This window comes from Prenolepis imparis, unplaced genomic scaffold, assembly GCF_030444845.1.
Source record: "Prenolepis imparis isolate NDT839.2.m4 unplaced genomic scaffold, iyPreImpa1.0 SCAF_11, whole genome shotgun sequence".
Classification (NCBI taxonomy): Eukaryota; Metazoa; Arthropoda; class Insecta; order Hymenoptera; family Formicidae; genus Prenolepis; species Prenolepis imparis.
This window is the reverse complement of record NW_028141169.1, coordinates 14177857-14198319: the sequence shown is the minus strand read 5'-3', so window position 1 is coordinate 14198319 and position 20463 is coordinate 14177857. Positions and strand designations below refer to the sequence as shown.

Here is a 20463-nt window from a genome sequence, read left to right as displayed (position 1 = left end):
CGACAATCCAGTCATGTGACTTTTTTATCGCTGAAAACGAGCGATGAGCGATACATGAAAAGGTACCTTAACGCATAACGCATATGCATAAGAAATTCGATTGGTTGAATTTCTTATGCGTACGTTTATGGACCAATCAAATTTCTTATGCATATGCGTTATGCAAAAGTCTGTGCTCTGACCTTAACCATTCATATTGACCGGTGCCTAGGATAACTAGCGCGATTGACTAATTAGAGACCTATTTTCAACTAGCCAACGTATCCGATTGGTCCATCCCATGGAGGCATGGAGGTAAGAAATAACAGGAGGGAGGATATATCCCCCTTGCCTGGCAAGCAGACGTAAGGGGGGAACACTAAGCGCCATATTGGTGTGGTTTATCGAAGCGCGACATTTGAAATAGTGATGAAAGCACACACAAAAAAAGGAAAAATTCATAAATAATATTTATAAATATGATATATATATATATATATATTGTATGTATGATAATAATAAATATATTGTGTTATGCCATATATATAAGGCTTGTTTTCTATGCCTGCACTGGCTGAACTGTGCACACTGATGCAATAAATTAGAATGAGACAAAATATACTTTATTGTCTCATTTTTTTAACTTATTGGATCAGTTCATCAGTGCAGGAATAGAAAACAAGCCTATTGTAAACAAATCTATATGTATTTATAGTAGCATAGGCATTTTGTTTTATAATATTTTATAACTTTTTTATAACTTTATCTTTTTAAAATAAAATTAATGTAAGATCCGATTTATTCGCCAAACGTGTTTCTCACTTACTTGGTTCAGTTAGGTTAGATAAGATGAAAAAAAATACAAAACGCCATCCCAGGTAGCATTAATGTCCATTTGCAATCAAGAAGTTATCGTTTTAAAGTTGCCTTTAGGATCTTACTATAAGATAACCAATGTATGTCTTTAAATCGATATCAATTTTAGTGTAATCTTAAAGGTGTCTTTTTTATGATATCTTACAAAAAAGAGAAACTGTTGTCTAAAAGATATCAAATTTTTTGACCTTATAGATGTTCATTTTAAGGCCGGTATTCATAGTCCGTTCTTATTTCAAGACCGTCTTAAGTAATGTCTTAAGATGCAAATACGGTTCTGTGATTGGTTAATCACATCTTAAGATTGTACTTAAGACAGTCTTAAATATAAGAACCGACTATGAATACCGGCCTAAGACATCGAAAAGATATCAATTTATTGTTATCCAAAGTATTTCTATGAAAGTTATCCAGAAGATATCTTTATTGCAGTCCGAAAGATGTCATCAGTTAGATATCATATTGTAGTCCGAAAAATATCATATATTCTGCCGCCTTTTTTTGCCTCCAATTCTATAGCTGCATTAAAGAAACGAGAACAATATAAAATAGAATAAATGTAAAAATATTTCTAATATTATATTATACGTTTATATTATTACGTAAGTATATTATACGTTATATTATTACGTAAGTATGTACATCAATTTATTATTATTTTATTATAATTCGCATTTTTTATTACGTATATATTTTCGAAAATTCATAAAGTGTACGTACTTTTTAGGTTATATTGGAGCAATTTTTTGGAGCTGTACAATTTTGCTTTGAAAATTTAAGTGAGTAAATTTTTTTCGATATATTCTGTGTACTTTATTTAATGGTTGAAGGGTGAATATATATATGATTATGGGTCCTCCATTGAAACCATTTCTTGAGCTTTCGCGAAGACAGCAAAGACGACGAATACGCGCCCTTTTGCAAATTGATAACAATTCATTATGTCTTGCAAATAATATTGTTTCTACTAATTCTACATGTCCTTCTCTCTCATTATCAACAGCTCGTGATCCTATTCTTAATGATGTTCCTCATGAAACTAGTCATTTTTTTGATAATCTTGTTCTTGAGAGCTTTAATGATGCAGAAAACCTCAATGCGCCAGTCGATGAAAGATCTACAGCATTGCCTGACAAAGATGATGTTCAAGTAGAAGTTCAGGCTCAACCTTCTTCTTATGTAGAAATGATTCAGACTCAATCAACTGTCAATCGTCTCACTGATCTTCGAGCTTTTCTAGCTCATTGGGCAATCCAAAACAAAGTACTTCAATCTGTTGTAAATGATCTTTTAATAGGATTGCGGAAATTTGGTGATCCTGAGCTTCCATCTGATAGCAGAACATTATGTAGCACGCCAAATAGAATCAATATACAGGCTCTCGCTGGAAGTACTTATGCTCATTATGGCTTAGAGAAAGCACTGAAAGAACAATTGCGATATGTATTGCTGCAATGTACTTCTGACATGAGAATTCCTGTGACTCTCCAAATTAACATTAACATCGATGGATTACCTCTATCAAAGAGTTCAAAAAGTCAGTTGTGGCCTATATTATTGCTGCACTGATGAACTGATAGTGCAATAAGTTAGAGTGAGAGAAATATATTTTGTTTCATTCTAACTTACTGCAACAGTCTGCACTAGTTCACCAGTGCAACAATAAAGAACAAACCCCTTATTGAGGCCTTATCTAGTTCTTCGTCGTGAAGAAATTACTACGTCTCATGATATTATACTGATAATATTTATAATCTGATCATTAATTTTTTCAGATGTAATACGTAACATATTTTCGGGAACAACAATAAAAACTGTCGAGGATTTGCCGATTGGCTTCGCCGTGGAGGCGATCGAATAAAAGCTGCTGACAAACGACGAGAACGTCTCCAACACCAGTAAAAATATTTACTATATTATACATATACTTAATATTAATATAAATCTTGCAATATAAATTTTGCTCGTATAAGAATTATAACACATACATTTTTTTAAAGGATAACGAGTAATATTTCTATATCATTCTATATCATTTGTGTATTCTAGTTTTGTAGTTTATTAATAATCAAAGTTCCTAATGTACTCTGTTTTTGCTAGGCTTATTATGAATAAAATATATTGATTCTAAATAATCTTGAGTGAGCAGATAGTAATAAAAATTTATTTGAAATACAAATGTACATAATATGATTAATTGTTAACTAAAATTATTAATCTATTCCATTTATTCCATGTATATATATTTATTACTATGATGATTGACGCTCAGCAAACACAAAGTAATAGTTATAATACCAAAAGTTTTAATTTCTCAATCAACACAATTAAATATAACTGTTGTATAGTTATACTATTTATGCCACAAAAAGGTATCTTTTTTGCCAACTAAAAAGTCATCCGTATCTTTTTTGGGTTCTTTTTAATGTCATTTTGCTACCTGGGATATTACTGTAGCCAACCAATCACATTTGGTGTTGTTACACCCCCACCCTTCTTAAAAGGTTTTATACACTCCCTCCTGGGCTACGTTCCAAAATTTACTTCTTGGAGTAGAGTATGTAGCAAAGTGACGTCAGAAGACGACATTATGACGTCTATTTTTAGTCATTTTTGTTCCATGACGTCAGCGACTAATAATGGACGTTTATAAGACGTTATTTTTTAGATCAACTAAAGACGTTATTTTGAAGACGTCTTAAGAAGTCTTAAATTCGTACAAATTTAGTTCTTTCATTTATCGCTATGCGACGCGCGATGCACTATCTATCTCGTATTTAAGTTTTAGTCATGGAATTACATAAAGCTAGCAAACAACTGCTATTAAAATTAAAAGTATCATATAAGTACCAACCCAGTGAGCATTATTGAGAGGAAGAGTTCTTTAAGAGAACTTTTTGAAAACTTCATTAATTTTTCTCAAAAATGATATTAGTAAGTTATCTTTTTGTAAGATATCTTTCAGAAGAGCTCTTTAAGAGAACTTTTGAAGACCTTATTAATTTCTCTTAAAAATGATATCAGTAAGTTATCTTTTTGTAAGATATCTTTCAGAAGAGCTCTTTATGTTGTCTATTCATAGATGTCTGTAGAGTCTCTAGCAAGCGTGTTATTTTACGAACGCCGCACATGGGCAAGCCACATATATACGTGTGTGAACTGCGTGCTCCGAGTTGAATTTCAAGGAGATAGCATTTACGTTCTTCGATATTAACGTTTAATCTTTCTTTCTTAAATTATAAATATTATTAAATATGTATTTGAGCATAAAATAGAGATTATATATTTTCATATATATTTTTGTTATTTGTTCTATGTTGCCTCTATATCCAACCAAAGAAGTTGGGTTATGTCTGCAAAAAGTACATTGCAATCATAAAGTTTTTTTTATTCAAAGTCTATGGGCATTTTGAAACCTGTTTTAATTTTAATAAAATGTTATAAAAGAAATGTATACTAAGATATTTTTTATATTTTTTTTAAATATAAAAATATGTAAAAATATAATACTACAAATAGCAATTCTTAACGGTAACCTTTTTTGATATTTAAAAGAAGTCAGATTGTGGAATTCTTTTAGATGTCGTTTATGTGATGTCTTTCTTTCCTCTAAAATCGACGCATTGGAGGACTTATTGATATCATAATATTATCATTTTGATGGAGTTATCGGAAGTCCGACTCTTAAACTTGAGTACTTTATGAATTTCTTTTGATAACATATTTGTTACGTCCTGTGGACTCCACGATTCTTTTCTTTCAAAGAATGCAAGACGATGATTGAAAAATCACAGGCGTGGGAATAAGACTATGATCTGGCAGGCGAAGCAGCTAACCGGAGACGGTTAATCGTAAAAATAAAAATAAAAAAAGGAGAGATACATACCAGATGTAACTCGCGAGGTCTGAAATTCTCGCTTTGACTAGTTGACAACTCGCGCTTGAAAAGCAATAAAAATCTTTCTTTTAAAGGAAAATTTTACTTAAAAAGTAATAAAAACTTTTTAGAAGGAAATCTCCACTTGAAAATCAATAAAAATTTAGAAGAAAACTTCCACTTGAAAACGAATAAAATTTTACCAGACTAACAACGATAACCGAATCGAAACAAATGCCGCCTGACAGATCACCGAGATAATCTCGAGAGGATAATAAAAATATAAACCTCAACAAATTCTCCATTGGTCAAAACCTAGGACCTTAAACAAAAGCCCTGACCAATCCCGGTAAACTTTTAAAATCAAGAGACGCCTCCGGGACTGAAAGGGCGTTATTGAAAAATTCCCTATTCCGTCAGGAAATATTAACAAACTAACGGGAAGGAGGAGCAAGAAGATATATATACCCGTGACATCTCTCAGAGAATATCAATCTTTTCTCAAACCTACGCACGCGGATCATTCGCGAAAAGTTGTATCACCATCCTTCGAGTAAATTGTTTGAATCTCGAACTCGTGAGCATTCGCAGTGACACTTATGAAATCATCGAGTGCCCAGTGCTCACCGAGTACGACGATTTTCGCGAGTGAACAACTGTGAGTGGAACACCATCCTCACGGAGGAGTCCTTAGCCAGATTCACACCTGGAATAGTTAACACCTACCTGCGCACTCCATAAGTAGTAAGTTTATCAAGCATGCTACATCTCCACCCTTATACTTAAAAATAATTCTGGGACTTCGATTAAATTATAATTGTTTTCCTTTTTGATTTATTAATTTATTATCCTTGTTTAATTCTAACTTCGAAAAACTGTCCTTTCTTCCCCCATCCTTATCTCTCTCTCTCCCTCGAAATCACTCTGGATTTCCCGCTATAGCGGAGCAATCCGTGATTTCTTCCATCTTCTCTCTCTCTCTCTCTCTCTCTCTCTCTCTCTCTCTCTCTCTCTCGAAATCACTCTGGATTTCCCGCGATAGCGGAGCAATCCGTGATTTTTATCATCCCCTTATCTTTGAAATCACTCCGGATTTCCCGCGATAGCGGAGCAATCCGTGATTTCTTCCATCTTCTCTCTCTCTCGAAATCATTCTGGATTTCCCGCGATAGCGGAGCAATCCGTGATTTCTTCCATTTTCTCTATCTCTCGAAATCACTCTGGATTTCCCGCAATAGCGGAGCAATCCGTGATTTCTATCATCCCCTTATCTTTTGAAATCACTCCGGATTTCCCGCGATAGCGGAGCAATCCGTGATTTCTTCCATCTTCTCTTTCTCTCGAAATCACTCTGGATTTCCCGCAATAGCGGAGCAATCCGTGATTTCTATCATCCCCTTATCTTTTGAAATCACTCCGGATTTCCCGCGATAGCGGAGCAATCCGTGATTTCTTCCATCTTCTCTATCTCTCGAAATCACTCTGGATTTCCCGCAATAGCGGAGCAATCCGTGATTTCTATCATCCCCTTATCTTTTGAAATCACTCCGGATTTCCCGCGATAGCGGAGCAATCCGTGATTTCTTTCATCTTCTCTTTCTCTCGAAATCACTCTGGATTTCCCGCAATAGCGGAGCAATCCGTGATTTCTATCATCCCCTTATCTTTTGAAATCACTCCGGATTTCCCGCGATAGCGGAGCAATCCGTGATTTCTTCCATCTTCTCTTTCTCTCGAAATCACTCTGGATTTCCCGCAATAGCGGAGCAATCCGTGATTTCTATCATCCCCTTATCTTTTGAAATCACTCCGGATTTCCCGCGATAGCGGAGCAATCCATGATTTATTCTCTCTCTCTCTCTCTCTCTCTCTCTCTCTCTCTCTCTCTCTCTCTCTCTCTCTCTCTCTCTCTCTCTTTCGCGTACGACTTTCGGATCGCACGGTGCGTTTTCTCTCCTGTTATTTTTCGTTACTGCCAGAGTTGTATTCCGGATTGACATAATCCTTCGCACGGAAGAGCTGTGATTAGTGACTGTGAGTGCATGGCCGCGAGGTACAGTCGGGAACTGGTCAGTGGTGCAGCCTGACATCTTGAAGATCTTCGCGGTTTTCTGCTGGTGTTTTCGACTCACTCCCGGATTCCATTATTTCGGTATAGTCTTTTGACTTATATCTGTTTACAAACAATAGCGCGCTGGCGGGTGATGGATGCGGGCGCGGGAACGAGTGGGCAGAATGACGGCGGCGCAGGAAGGAGGGGGCTCACAAGGACTTCGAGCGCGGCGTTTTTGAATACCTCGACATCGGAGAGATCTTTTGAAGCTGTAAACTCCTCCCGTGTAAATACATTGAGGGCTACGGTAAACAGGCATTGTGATACTGTATCCAAGCTGCTTTTATCCAGCAAGGAATCGCTCGAAAAAAGGTCAAATATTGAGTCTGCCTTCAGGGCATGCAAGGATGCATTTTTGGAGGTATCGGCGGTGCTGAGCTGCTTGAGGAGCGGTCGTCGGGCATGATCTTAACAGAGGGGGGCGTTAGGAGAGCGGTGGCGGAGGCGCTGGAGGACCATGGAGGTGAGGGGGCATTGTACTATGGAAAGAGGAAGGAAGACTGTCGGAACTGCAGGTGTGAAAAAGATCAAACGTATGCGTCCGCTGCAGGCTCTTCAGGGTCGGAGGTGCGGGTCTCGCGGGGTCCCACGGTGGAGCTGCCGAACACCACTAGCTTTCTGGTCGTACCTAAAGAGGACAAGAAGAACAAATACGTCTCATCTCAGGTCACCAAGGAGACACTTCGCAGAGTTCTGAGACCTGCTGACTGTGCCCTGAAGGTCAGAGGATTGTCGCTCGCACGCGATAATGGAGTCAGAATTGAAGCCATTTCTCCTGACCTTGAGAAAATAAAGGCGCATCCAGGCCTTGCAGAGGCAGGCCTTGAAATACGAGAAAATGTAAAGCTGAATCCTAGGCTCATCGTACATGGCGTACCTTCTGATATGACGACTAAGGAGATCAAGGAGGAGCTCATGGCCCAGAATCTAAATGGTGTACCTGAGTCAGAAATGAAGGTCATTTACATTTTCAAGCCGAAACCTGATAGGAACACAACCAGCTGTATTCTGGAGGTTTCACCGGGAGTACGCAGGGACATACAAAGATGCGGACGAATCTACCTGCGTTATGCAGCGTGCTCGTACGCCGATCACGTAAGAATATTACAGTGTTATCGGTGTCTGTCTTTTGGTCACATTGCAAAGGATTGCAGTAGGGAACCTGCTTGTGAGCATTGTGCTGGAGCGCATGAGGCTAAGGATTGCATGAAGAGAGATCAACCACCGAAATGTCATAACTGCGGAAAAAACGGACCAAAGAATGATCTGACGCATTCTGCGACGGATGCGGTGAGATGTCCGGTGCTCGGTCGGAGAATCAAGGACAGGATCGCTGATATCAATTATGACTAACAAGCTTAAGGACTACGAGGACCTTAGGATATGCCACGTTAACTGCCAATCCCTGTACGCACATTTTGACGAGTTTTATCAATTTTTTGGGAACGCCAACTTCCACATAATATGTATGTCAGAAACATGGCTGCGACCAGGAATTGCCGATACCATGATAAGGCTGCCTGGCTATGCTCTCTTTAGATGTGACAGGGTTGGTAGATCTGGGGGTGGGGTCGCATTTTATCTCTCTGAGTATCTTTGTGCCTCTATTCTGTGCAGTGCTGCGGGATCTCTCAATGTTAGGCCGGAATTTATGATCGCGGAGATCGTCTTCAAGGACATGTCAAAGCTCCTGCTCGCGGTGATGTATCGTCCTCCGAACTCGGGCTACCTGGGGGAGTTTTTTGAGACCTTCCTGGAACTCCAAGCTAACTACAGACATTCTGTCATTACCGGCGATTTCAATGCTGATATGAATCAGATCACATTCGATAGTCAACAGTTAAATACATTTATTGGCACGTCTAGCCTATACCTGGTGCCTTTCAAATCTACACATCATCTGAGGAACTCCAGCACTCTCTTAGATCTATGCATAGTCGATGACATGGATAAGGTAAGAGAATTTGGTCAACATGGAGCGGCGTTTCTGTCTGCACACGACCTGATTTACATCAAGTATGGGCTTAAGATCCAGCGTCGACATAGCAGAACTATCATCTGCAGAGACTGGAGTAACTATGACGCTGATGCCTTCCAGGCCGATGTCGGTGGCATTGACTGGACGGGACTACTAACATCTCATGACCTAGATGAAAAAGTTGAAGTATTCAATACTAATTTACTTAACATCTTTAACAAGCATGTGCCGTTAAGGAGAAGACTTTTCAAGAACTTGCCTGCTCCTTGGTTAACGGAGGACATCCGTCGGGTGATGAGAAACAGAGATCTGGCCAGGAGGGTATGGCGTAAACATAAATGTGACATGCTTTATGATCATTTCAAGAAATTACGGAACAAGGCGCAGAGTCTAGTCAGGTCTGCTAAACAATCTTACTATGATAGGACTTTCAGGTGCGCAGGCAACACTAATGAAATCTGGAGGGAATTGAGACATCTGGGATTAATCAAGTCTAGGAGCAGCCCTGTTCGTCTCTTGCACTCGATCGAGGATATGAATGAGTTTTTTGGACAGAGTGGGGAGAGTCTGGTTCCAGGAGGTGGACATTCTGAAGAGGACATATTCGCTGGGGATTTTTGTGATCAGGATTTCCATTGGAGCTACATCACGCCATTGATGATCGGAAGGGCGTTTACAAGATCGAAATCAAATGCAGTTGGAGTGGACGGCATCTCCTCGGCACTGCTGAGGCTCACGGTTCACTGGACTGCGCCTATAATTGAACACATGTTCAATTTCTCATTGTCGATGGGTGTTTTTCCTGTGTTGTGGAAATCGGCACTAATATGTCCCATTCCTAAGAACAGGAATCCCACCTCGGTGCAGCATTACCGCCCGATCTCGATCCTTCCGACCATTTCTAAAGTGCTTGAGAGGATCGTCTGCGAGCAGATTCGGGCCTATCTTGAACTTAAGGGTCTTTTTGACCCCTGTCAATTTGCCTACAGGAGTTGCCATTCCACACAGACATGTCTGATTCGGATATTGGACGACGTTAGGCATGCAGCAGATCAAAGGAAGGTCACAGTGGCGGTGCTCTTCGACTTCTCGAAGGCCTTTGACAGAGTAAATCACCTACAACTCATCAAGAAGCTGAAGAATCTAGGCTTTTCAAATAGTGTCTTGAGATGGATGCTTTCCTACCTGACGGGGCGCACACAGGCTGTCAAGGACAGTTTCGAGGGCACAGTATCATCCTCTTCTCTTGTGAGCGCTGGGGTACCGCAGGGCTCGGTTCTGGGACCATTACTTTTCACGCTCTACTTATCGGATTTTGGTACGGTGCTCAGGCACTGTAAGTACAACCTTTACGCCGACGACCTTCAAATATGGATCCATGGTGAGCCTAGGGAGCTTTCGGAAAATATTCAGAAGGTCAATGAGAATGTCGAGAATATTATTAGATGGTCCACAGAAAATAAGCTTTTATTAAACTCGGAGAAGACGCAGGCTATAATCTTGGGCACTTCAAGATTTGTAAGAGCTATAGATTTTGCTACTCTACCGGGCATCCTAGTCGACGGATCAAGAATTCAGTATGCAAACACTATCAAGTACCTTGGCGTGACAGTCGCAAACACCTTGACGTGGGAAACGCAGGTAAATAGTATGACGAAAAAGATCCATTCCATACTGTACCAGCTCAAGCTATGTAAGCACTTGTTACCTGAGGTGCTGAAAACAAGACTTGTGGTATCCTTGATATTCCCACACATAGACTACTGCTGTGGGGCATATACCGACATGACGGCTGGACACAACTTAAAGCTCTATAGAGCTGTAAATTCCTGCATAAGATTTATCTACAACCTAAGAGCAAATATACACATCACGTCATATTACGAAAGACTACGTTGGCTCAAGGTCGGCCCGCGCAGGACATATTTTGTGGGATGCCTGCTGTACAGGATCTTGGAGACTGGACAACCAAGCCTCCTCCATGTCAACTTCAACCAAAGGGTTACTCCACCTGAACGAGTCACACGGAATTCAAAAGAGGTCATATCTCTGCCACACTGCAGGACTGAGCTGTATAAAAGGTCTTTTAGACTTACATCGACGAGGATATGGAATGATATTCCTCTAACAATTAGGAATGTGAAGAAGTTTACGGTTTTCAAACATAAACTATACGAGTATTTATTGAATGGAAATCCTGAGAATCTATCGTGAATTTTTAGCAATGTTCGGAAAACCTTCAAAATGTCGGCCTGTGGTCATTTTTTCTTTCTTCTCTTTTCTACTACGGCTTATTTTAATATATAAACTCACCCACATCGATATCGCACACAAATTGCTACCACACAGATATGCACTTCATATGTAGACTCGCACCTTTGTACGTACAATTTGTAAATATTGTTATTCATTGTTATTGATATTGTATGGTTTTAGCGCTTGAGGGAATTCTGTCCCAGAGCGCTCAATAAATGTAGCTTTCTCTCTCTCTCTCTCTCTCTCTCTCTCTCTCTCTCTCTCTCTCTCTCTCTCTCTCTCTCTCTCTCTCTCTCTCTCTCTCTCTCTCTCTCTCTCTCTCTCTCTCTCTCTCTCTCTCTCTCTTGAACGAACAAATAAGTAATACAATAACTAACTAAATTATTAAATAATTAAAATATCAAAATTATATAAAAATAAATATATATATATCCCTTTTTTTTTCTCTTACAAGAACTCCCAGAGTTATTTTCCAGTAAGAACTCTTCTTGTCCGGTTATTTTATTGTTCGCTCTCGTAGTGGAAAATCCAAGGAGACGACCCTCGCGAACCGCTGCTAAATTGGCGCGAAACCGGCGTAATAGGCGGTTAAGGAAAGCGTTGGCACGGAGTCTGGCTGCGGGCGAAACCTTCGGCTCCCTAGGAAAAATTAACACACCGATTCACACAGAGACAACTAACACATATCATCCTACGGTCTCTCCTATTTCCTCACCCGAACATATAGCAACCCCGCTGACGCCGTCTCCCGCTACCTCTGCTTCTGCAGAACTTTTCGATTCCCCCCGAACTCCTTTTCCTCTTTCTCCCGAACCCGCTATACCTCAGTGGGCCCCTTCCCCTCACTCCTCTGTTTCCTCTGAGGACGCCGATTCTCCTCGGAGCCCTTCTCCCTTTCTTCCCCCTGCTTCTCCCGAACGCCCTGACCCACCTAGATCTCCGTCTCCGGCTCCCTCAACAATCATCCTCGAGAATTCTCCTCCCTCATCCCCAACGTCCTCTGTAAATAGGGAACATCCGGAAGGGTTTGAGGTAATAGATATCGGCGACGACGATTCCGAGGAATCAGAATCGCCTGCCAAGCTCTCATACGAGCAATTTAGAGCTTGGCTGATAAACCAGCTCCCAGGGATACGAGAAGTCCCTGAGGGAGCTTTCACAATTGGTCCAGGCCCCGTAGACCACGAGGCCTTACGCGAATTTCTAGAGACCACTGATAGGAATAACATCATCCCCTGGTATGTTCCCGGGCGCAGATATCCTTTAGCCGTCCCTGCACACCTTCTCCTGCGAACCTATCCCCCTCCACCGCCATAATTACCGAACTCTCATAACCTAGCATTCTCTCTCACACGCATAAACATGGACACAAAATTATATATCTATTAGCGTTTAGATTATTGTAACCACCAATCGGGACCCTAAAATTTAAACAATAACACTTTCCCTCGTTGTCTCAATTGACGATCTCCGTATCTATGTATCACCTGCGATTTATACACAATCATTCACTCATACACACGAGCATCAAATCATTTTTTTCTCTCCTCGACTAAGATAAGTACACAAAATTAGAACAAATAATAATAAGAATAATAATAACTAAAATGTGATTCTTAAAATCGGCCACAGAGCCAAGCCCGAAAATTAATTCTAATTTTTCGGCACGGTATCTCGAATTGAGATTACAACGTTCCATCAAATTAATAATCCTCGACTTATTACAACGGGAACATAGGCGAGAAAAATATTGGTCCGAAAAGTCGCTGAAGCGGGAATTGAACCCGCGTCTTTCGCTTGCCGGGCGACTGCTCTTACCACTAAGCTATTCAGACCCTTTCGATCCTATATTTTTCATTTGCCTTCTAATGAATGTTAGTAAATAGCGCCATGAGTTAGGCCGAGACGCATTATAAATTAAGAAAAATCTTTTTATCGGCTCTCAGTATTTGAGATTCGGCACATACCGTGCCGAAAAATTAGAATTAATTTTCGGGCTTGGCTCTGTGGCCGATTTTAAGAATCACATTTTAGTTATTAAATACTGAGAGCCGATAAAATGATTTTTCTTAAGAATAATAATGTATAATAATGTACAATAAGTATAATATGATTCTTATGAATTTAATTCTTCTTTTCTCGTTCTTTAAGAGTAAAATAAATTAATTGTTTAATATGAAGCCTAATACTCTTTAATTTATAACCCGTTCCCACTCATTCCCGCAAACCAAGATCGCACAAGGTTCCATCCTGCGCAAAAGAGATTAAATTCTCTTGCCGAAAAGGGACCACCGAGCGAACTGCCCTTTAAAGAGAGTAAGAGCGACCCTTGCGGTCGTTGACCTATTTGGGCCCAGACGTTCGTTCGGGTCGAACGACGGATAGTCTGCCGTCGTTCGAAATATAAATTTAGTTACGTCCTTCCTTTCGACTCTTCCTTCCTTGAGTCTGGACGTAACATATTGCTCACTGGGAAGTACCTCTAACTATACCCAGGTAGAACATAAAACTCATAATGACGTCATAATGACATCATCATGATTTTATTCATCACTTAAAAGTTATCTGGACAAAAATGATTCAAAAATGATTTAAAGATGACAAAAGTAATCATTAGATTTAAATCCCCTTAATATAAAATAATTGCATTATATGACTTTTAAAAAGTTTATGTTGCTTGAATAATTGTTAGAATATGTGTGAACAATAAATAAATAACTGTAATATATGTATAAAAAATTTTTTCCAAAATCACTTTTAAATGACGTCATCATGATGTCATTATGAGTTTTATGTTCTACCTGGGATATGTATTAATATTTTGTATAAAAAAGTACATGTGTTCGTAAGAAGTGGAAGAAAAAATGAAAAGTTCTTTTACTCTACTTTTGATGTAAACGATGCAATCAATACATTTTTTAAAATACACATAAAGAAATGACTCAATTATCTAAAGTTTATTCAAACTGTTTACTTTTTGTGATATTAAATAATTAACTTATACATGTGATCGATCCAATGCTACGTGCCAGTGTCCAGCCGACACTGGTTTCCGACATTGACCTGACATTTAAAAAAAAATATTTGTATATCCATTTCGAAATTTTATTACTTTTTTTAAACTGAATTTGTTTCTTAAGATAATTTTTGAAAAATTATATATTTGTGCTGGTTATGACATATGCAGATATAACACTTATATCAAATTAAAAAGTAGTCTACCACGTAAGGCACTTGGCTCACGATCCAGAGGTCCCGAGTTCGAGTCCCACCAAGGTAAGTGTGTTTTTCAAATACGAAAAAACATTTAATCCATTATAAAACGCCTAATTTTCAGATAGAATCATTATATAAGTTGCATGTAGTTAAAAACAAGTTAAAAAATTTCGAAATGGATATATGAATATATCTTTTTTGGCCCAAGCCAAAATTTGTACGCCCATATTGGCCCAAGTTTGGAAAGCAATAAGGGCCCTAGATAAAAGAGCGTGACATTTCGAGATTGGGCCAAGATGGGCGTCCTAACTCGGGCCTCAAATAAAGTTAGGAAACCTTTATAGGGCCCGGTTATAGCCTATATAAAATTTCTACACGGGATATGAAATCAAAAATAAGTCATCAAAACGTTGCTAAAAATGTATTAAATGAGATCATTATGATTTTTTCAAAATGACATTTTAGTGACGTCATAATGACGTCATTATGAGTTTTATGTTCTACCTGGGTAATCTATATATATTATCTAATACACATGTTGTCTATATCCTTTTATTAATTTTTTTAGTCAATTAAAATGGAAGATCATCAATATTATGAATCTAATGCATATTGTACAGACAATGAAGTGTCAAATGAAATTGAAAATAATATTTCAATAGAAGAAAAAGACGATGATGCTTTTCTAATTGAATTATATAGAGAACGTCCATTTCTGTACAATAAAGGACACAATGATTTTAAAAATAAAATAATTAAAGACAATGCTTGGCAAGAAATTTCTAAAATAATGCAAAATAAAAATTATGGTAAATATCATATATCATTTTTAATTAATATTTCTTATATGTCTTATTGCTATATAATTATATTATATATATATAATGATGAATTTATCTCAACATTTTTATAGGTAATTTTTATACACCTGATTACTGTCAAACTAGATGCACATCTTTAAGGAATCAATATAATCGTGAGAAACGAATCATAGAGAGTCAATATAAGAGTGGAAGTGGTGCTTCAACTCATAAACCATTCGCATTTTATACTCAATTATCTTTCCTTAACAATTATGTCAAGAGACGAAGGTTTATAATGATAATTGCTTAAAAATCCGTATTTTATTAATAATATATGTACACTTATATATTCTTATATTTTCAGAACATTCAATAATATACAAGCAAATAAAACTAACATCTTCTACATCTTTAGAGCTATCAATAGAAACTCGAAAATCTAGTTCAAATGAAGTATCTGATACCAAAGAAAAATCAAGTTAAGAAACAGGAGATAATAATTTTAATAGTGAAAAGAATAAAAAAAATATTTTAGAAAATACTCTTCAAGCACATGTAACACATAAACGGAACATTGATAAAGAATCAGATGTATTACATACAAAACCTGTTAAATATAAAAAAAGTAAAGTTGATGAAACAAAGGAATTAGAAAATATATTTTCATCGGTTAGCCAGAAAATCATCAATGTTTTAGATGACAAACATGAAAACAATGAAGACGAAGCATTTGCTAAATTTATTGTTGCTCACTTGACAAGTCTTCCACAATCTGAGAAAAATATCAGAAAGAAAATGATAATAGATGATTTATTTTCTCCACTGCAAAAAATGTAATACTTTTAATATTTTTAATGATTTTTAATTTTTTTCATAAAATGTTTCAATTTTTTATTTTTTGTTAGTAAAGTATTATTTTTTATTACAGTAATATGTGATATTATAAAAAAGACTGTTATATCTTATAGTTATATATAAGTAAGATTTTAAGAGTTAAAAATAATGTTTTCAATTACATTGTTTTTTTAAATACGTTAGAATTTTATTTTTAATATGCTTAAAAAAATATTTTTGTTTAAGATTTTTTATTTATGTGATATTAAGTGATATTACTAAAAGACTTACATATAACATATAATATAAGATTATAATAGGTAATAAGAAAATAATGTTTTTAATATATTAAGTTTTTCTTAAAGTAAGACGTTATGATATAATTGTTTATTATTTTCAAAGAAATATTTTTTCTTTAAGATGTTTTATGTATTTATTATTTTTATTTACTTATTAATTTGAATGTGCATTATAGTTCTGAAGCACTTTCCTTATTAGCTATGTTTTTATTATTTAATTCAATTGCTTAATTTGTATACATTTGTAATGTATATCTTGTCAATTATATAATTATTGTAAAAACTCGATTTGTTGTAATTGTTTTTTATTTACATAAATATTTATTCCTGCATACAGATCATCAACTTTAAAGCTCTGTTGTAAATGTAACATTATAATTTTTGAACACTTATTATATTTTCTTTTTTCATACTAATACTTTATTAGAAAAAATAAGATTAAATAAATAATTAAAAATTATGTGTGTATATGTGTGTGTATAAAACCATGTGTATAAACCATTATTTTCATTATTAAACGTTTTCACCATATGCACCTCTTCGTACGTAATCGTATTGCCATGGAACTTCTCCTTCTGGCGATACAAAATATTTACACAATGTATCTCTTTGTTTCGAAGCAGAAGATACGGTTTTATCATAACATAGGTTTTCCGGTAAAGACAACCACTGCATTTCCTTTATAAAAAAAATAGTATGGTTAATCAGATTATATAAAAATATGCAGTAATTAATGTTTTAATAACAATATTACACATAATTTACAATATACATATATCATTTATTTGCATTTATTGAACTATTTTATTATATTAATTTTTAATATTAAAAATTTTCAAATTTATCAAAATTTTAAATACACACTAAAAATTAAGTTATATATTATTATTAACTGCAAAATAAAAATATTTAAATGTTCTTTTTACCTGTTCATTTGCATCGTTTTCAAGAAATTCATTTGTGCTGTATGACTTTAGTTTACATCGTTCTTCTTCAAACATTACAAAATTATGTAAGCAGAGCGATGCTGTTGTTATCGTATCAGCTGTTTTTGACAGCATGCAAATGGATTGTCGAAATATTGTCCATCTATTGGAAAATATTCCAAAGGCGCTTTCGACTGTTCGCCTAGCTCGAGAAAATCTGTAATTACATATTTTTTGTTTTTCATCTAAATTTCTTCCAGTATATGGCTTCATAATTCTCGTATTTAATGAAAATGCATCGTCTGCCAATAAAAAAGTTGGTGTACGGGCCTGACTTCCAGGTAATTCAAAAGTCCCTTTTGGTAGATTTAAATTTTCGTTTTTCAGATTTTCTCCAATTAATGAATCATTAAAAATCCCGCCATCGCTGTTACCACCGTATGCACCAACATCAACTAACGTGAATCTGTATACATGATTCGCCACTGCCATCAAAATGATACTATAATATTTTTTATAATTAAAAAAAAGACTTCCTGAATTAGGGGGACATTGTAAGGTAATGTGTTTTCCGTCTACTGCCCCCACACAATTTGGCACATTCCATCTTTTCCAAAAACCTTCAGTATAAGACTTCCATTTTTCTTCACTTGGTTGTGATAGATATATTAGTTGTAATACATTTATTAAAACCTGATATACTTCTTTAATTAGCATACGCGTTGATTCGCCAATTCGAAATGCTAGAGCGATAAACAAAGGAAGATCTCCAGTGACAAGATATCTGAAATACATTTTTTTATTACAAAATCCATATTATTAATATTATTTATTATAAAAAGATTACTAATTTTCTCTTTCTCTCTCTCTTTCATTCTCTATTAAAGCATGTTTTGAGTAACAATAATTATTTTAGGCAATTCTTAAATTATTATTCATATTTTTGACAAACATATATCTGACAAAAGATAAATACTATTCAACATTTACACTTGGTGTATAATTATTTTAGTCTATCTATCAGAATCTGTCTTTGTTACTTTAATAAAATTTGTATTTTATTGTAATTTGTACAAGATCAAATTATTTTGAAAAAATAATAAAAGAATTTTTTATAATTACCTTAATACTATTATCATTTTTTATAATTACCTTAATACTATTATCAATCTTATTTGTTCTGCAGGAAATGCTCGATAACTATTTTTTGTTAAATAAGGTTCAGTTAATTGAAGTAATTGGTTAAATAATAATAAATTCATTCTTGTATAACAAAAAAATAAATTTTCATCATCTTTTAAATCTTGAAAAAGTGTTTCATAATCTCCATATTTATATCTTAATTGGTTTATGGGTCGTACGGTCCATTTTCTTTTATACCATCTAATATGTTTTTTTTTCGTTTTAATAATTTATATAAAAGCATCCAATATAAAACAAGCAATAAAAATTACTTATTTCTTTGCACCATTTTAATACACTTGAAATTAGAATTGTTTTCTATAAAATAAATTAAATTAAATATTATACAACTTTAATAATTAGCAAGATTTTTAAACATATACAGGGTGTCCGGTAATAGTCGCATCAACCGTCGTGTGCAGGTAGAGCTAGTTAAACCGAGTAGAAAAGTCCTCTATCATTTTGCGATATTCTCAATAATAAGAGAGATATTAATTAATAAAGATCGGCCAATTCGCGTAACGACGGCGAGAAGAGACAGCCCAGTTTTATGTCGTTACTAAGCATGCGGCGAAAAGAAACAGTATAATGTTACACGGTTGCTAAGCGCGCGATGAAGCGGGGAGGAGCGCTTTACAAAAGACAGTAACTCCATACGAGTAGCGCTAACTCTGGACCCCCGAGTGGGCTGTCTCTTCTCGCCGCACGCTTATCATCGCGCGAATTGGCTGATTTTCTTTAATTTATTTCTCTCTTATTATTGAGAATATCACAAAATGGTAGAGGACTTTTCTACTCGGTTTAACTAGCTCTACCTGCACACGACGGTTGATGCGACTATTACCGGACACCCTGTATAATACTATAAAATCAAATAATATTTGATTTGGTAGAACATTTTATTTATAAGTATATTAAATGAATTTCTTTGAACAAAAAAGTTAGGTTAGGTTATATTCACTTTTATTGAATTATATTTCAAAGTATTAAATATTATTATTACATATTTCTGAGTTAAAAATGTATTATGTCATAACTATTTATAAAATACTCATTTATTATTATTAATTGTATAATAGAATTATTTGCGTTTATACATACATATTATTCCTTCCTACAACGTGAAGCGAATACGTAAAGACTAAAGACGTAACACAGTTATTGTGCGTTACCTAAGACAAAGACTTAAGGCATAAAACATTGTCTTAAGGTTATAAGTCAGCCATTCTGCTCAGGCCCTAAGGGTTGATAAATCATAATTCCGAATATAACTTCATATTTAATGTGATTGAAAATGGAACCATTTTGCTACACGATAACGTCAGACCGCATGTTGCTGTTGCAACTAAAGAGACGTTGTTCGAATTGGATTGGGAAGTTCTACCAGCGTACTCTCCAGACATCGTCCCAACTGATTTTCATTTATTTATATATATATCCATAACCATAAATCGATACAACACGGTCTATCCAATACACGATTTCAAAATTTTGAAAAAGTGCAAAAATGGATCGAATAATGGATTGCTTCAAAAGATAAGTCATTTTATCGACGTGAGATTAAATTATTGCCCGAAAAGTCGCAAATAATTGTCAATAGCAACAACTAATATATATTTTGATTAAAATATTGTTATTTTATTTGTTATTAATAAATAAAAATTTTTTAATCATACGAACTTTTGCAAACACCTAATAACTTGAAGAAAAATAAAAATATTGTCATTAATAAAGTAATCATTTTTTTTGTCTTTGAATGCATTTTTCGAAAAAAATATTGAAAAAATTAAGAAAAGAAAATTTAATAGTGTTTTAGTCAATTTTAACTGAAATTATTTTCTTTCCTCAATGAGACCCCTTCGATTTTTTTCAAAAAAATGTATATCATTTTAGATTTAAAAACAAAATTTTTGAGCTATTGGCGAAGAGGGGATTCAAATATTTTCGATTTTTTAAGACTATTTTTTGATTTTTTTTCAATTTTTTTTTTAAATCGCACTTTTTGGTGTTTTACACCATTCCGGTTTAAAAAGTAAGTATTAACAAAATTAACAGGCACGTATTTTGAAGTTTTAAGGGTTTTAAGGGTCAAGAAAAAAGAAAATTCCAATATTTTTAATTTTT

The 20463-nt window shown here is 35.5% G+C and overlaps 1 protein-coding gene and 1 pseudogene across 2 annotated transcripts; both read left to right on the top strand.

Annotated features, from left to right (window-relative positions):
- Nucleotides 1-1660: 1660 nt before the first annotated feature.
- Nucleotides 1661-2878, top strand: LOC145943053 (uncharacterized). Of its 2 annotated transcripts, none has more exons than XM_083050266.1 (2): nt 1661-2245; nt 2631-2878. In XM_083050266.1, the coding sequence occupies exons 1-2, from the start codon at nt 1699-1701 to the stop codon at nt 2714-2716; spliced, it is 633 nt and encodes a 210-aa protein (XP_082906392.1). In that variant the 5' UTR covers nt 1661-1698; the 3' UTR covers nt 2717-2878. The 2 variants fall into 2 exon arrangements, with proteins under 2 accessions (XP_082906392.1, XP_082906391.1); XM_083050265.1 differs by having other exon boundaries at nt 1661-2392.
- Nucleotides 2879-14872: 11994 nt separating this feature from the next.
- Nucleotides 14873-16647, top strand: LOC145942982 (uncharacterized; annotated as a pseudogene).
- The last annotated feature ends 3816 nt before the right edge of the window (nt 16648-20463 follow it).

Coding starts and splice junctions, on each gene's coding strand:
- LOC145943053 (XM_083050265.1), top strand. CDS start 1,699: ATGATTATGGGTCCTCCATTGAAACCATTTCTTGAGCTTTCGCGAAGA. Junction 2,393..2,630: donor TCTATCAAAGAGTTCAAAAA/GTCAGTTGTGGC, acceptor TAATTTTTTCAG/ATGTAATACGTAACATATTT.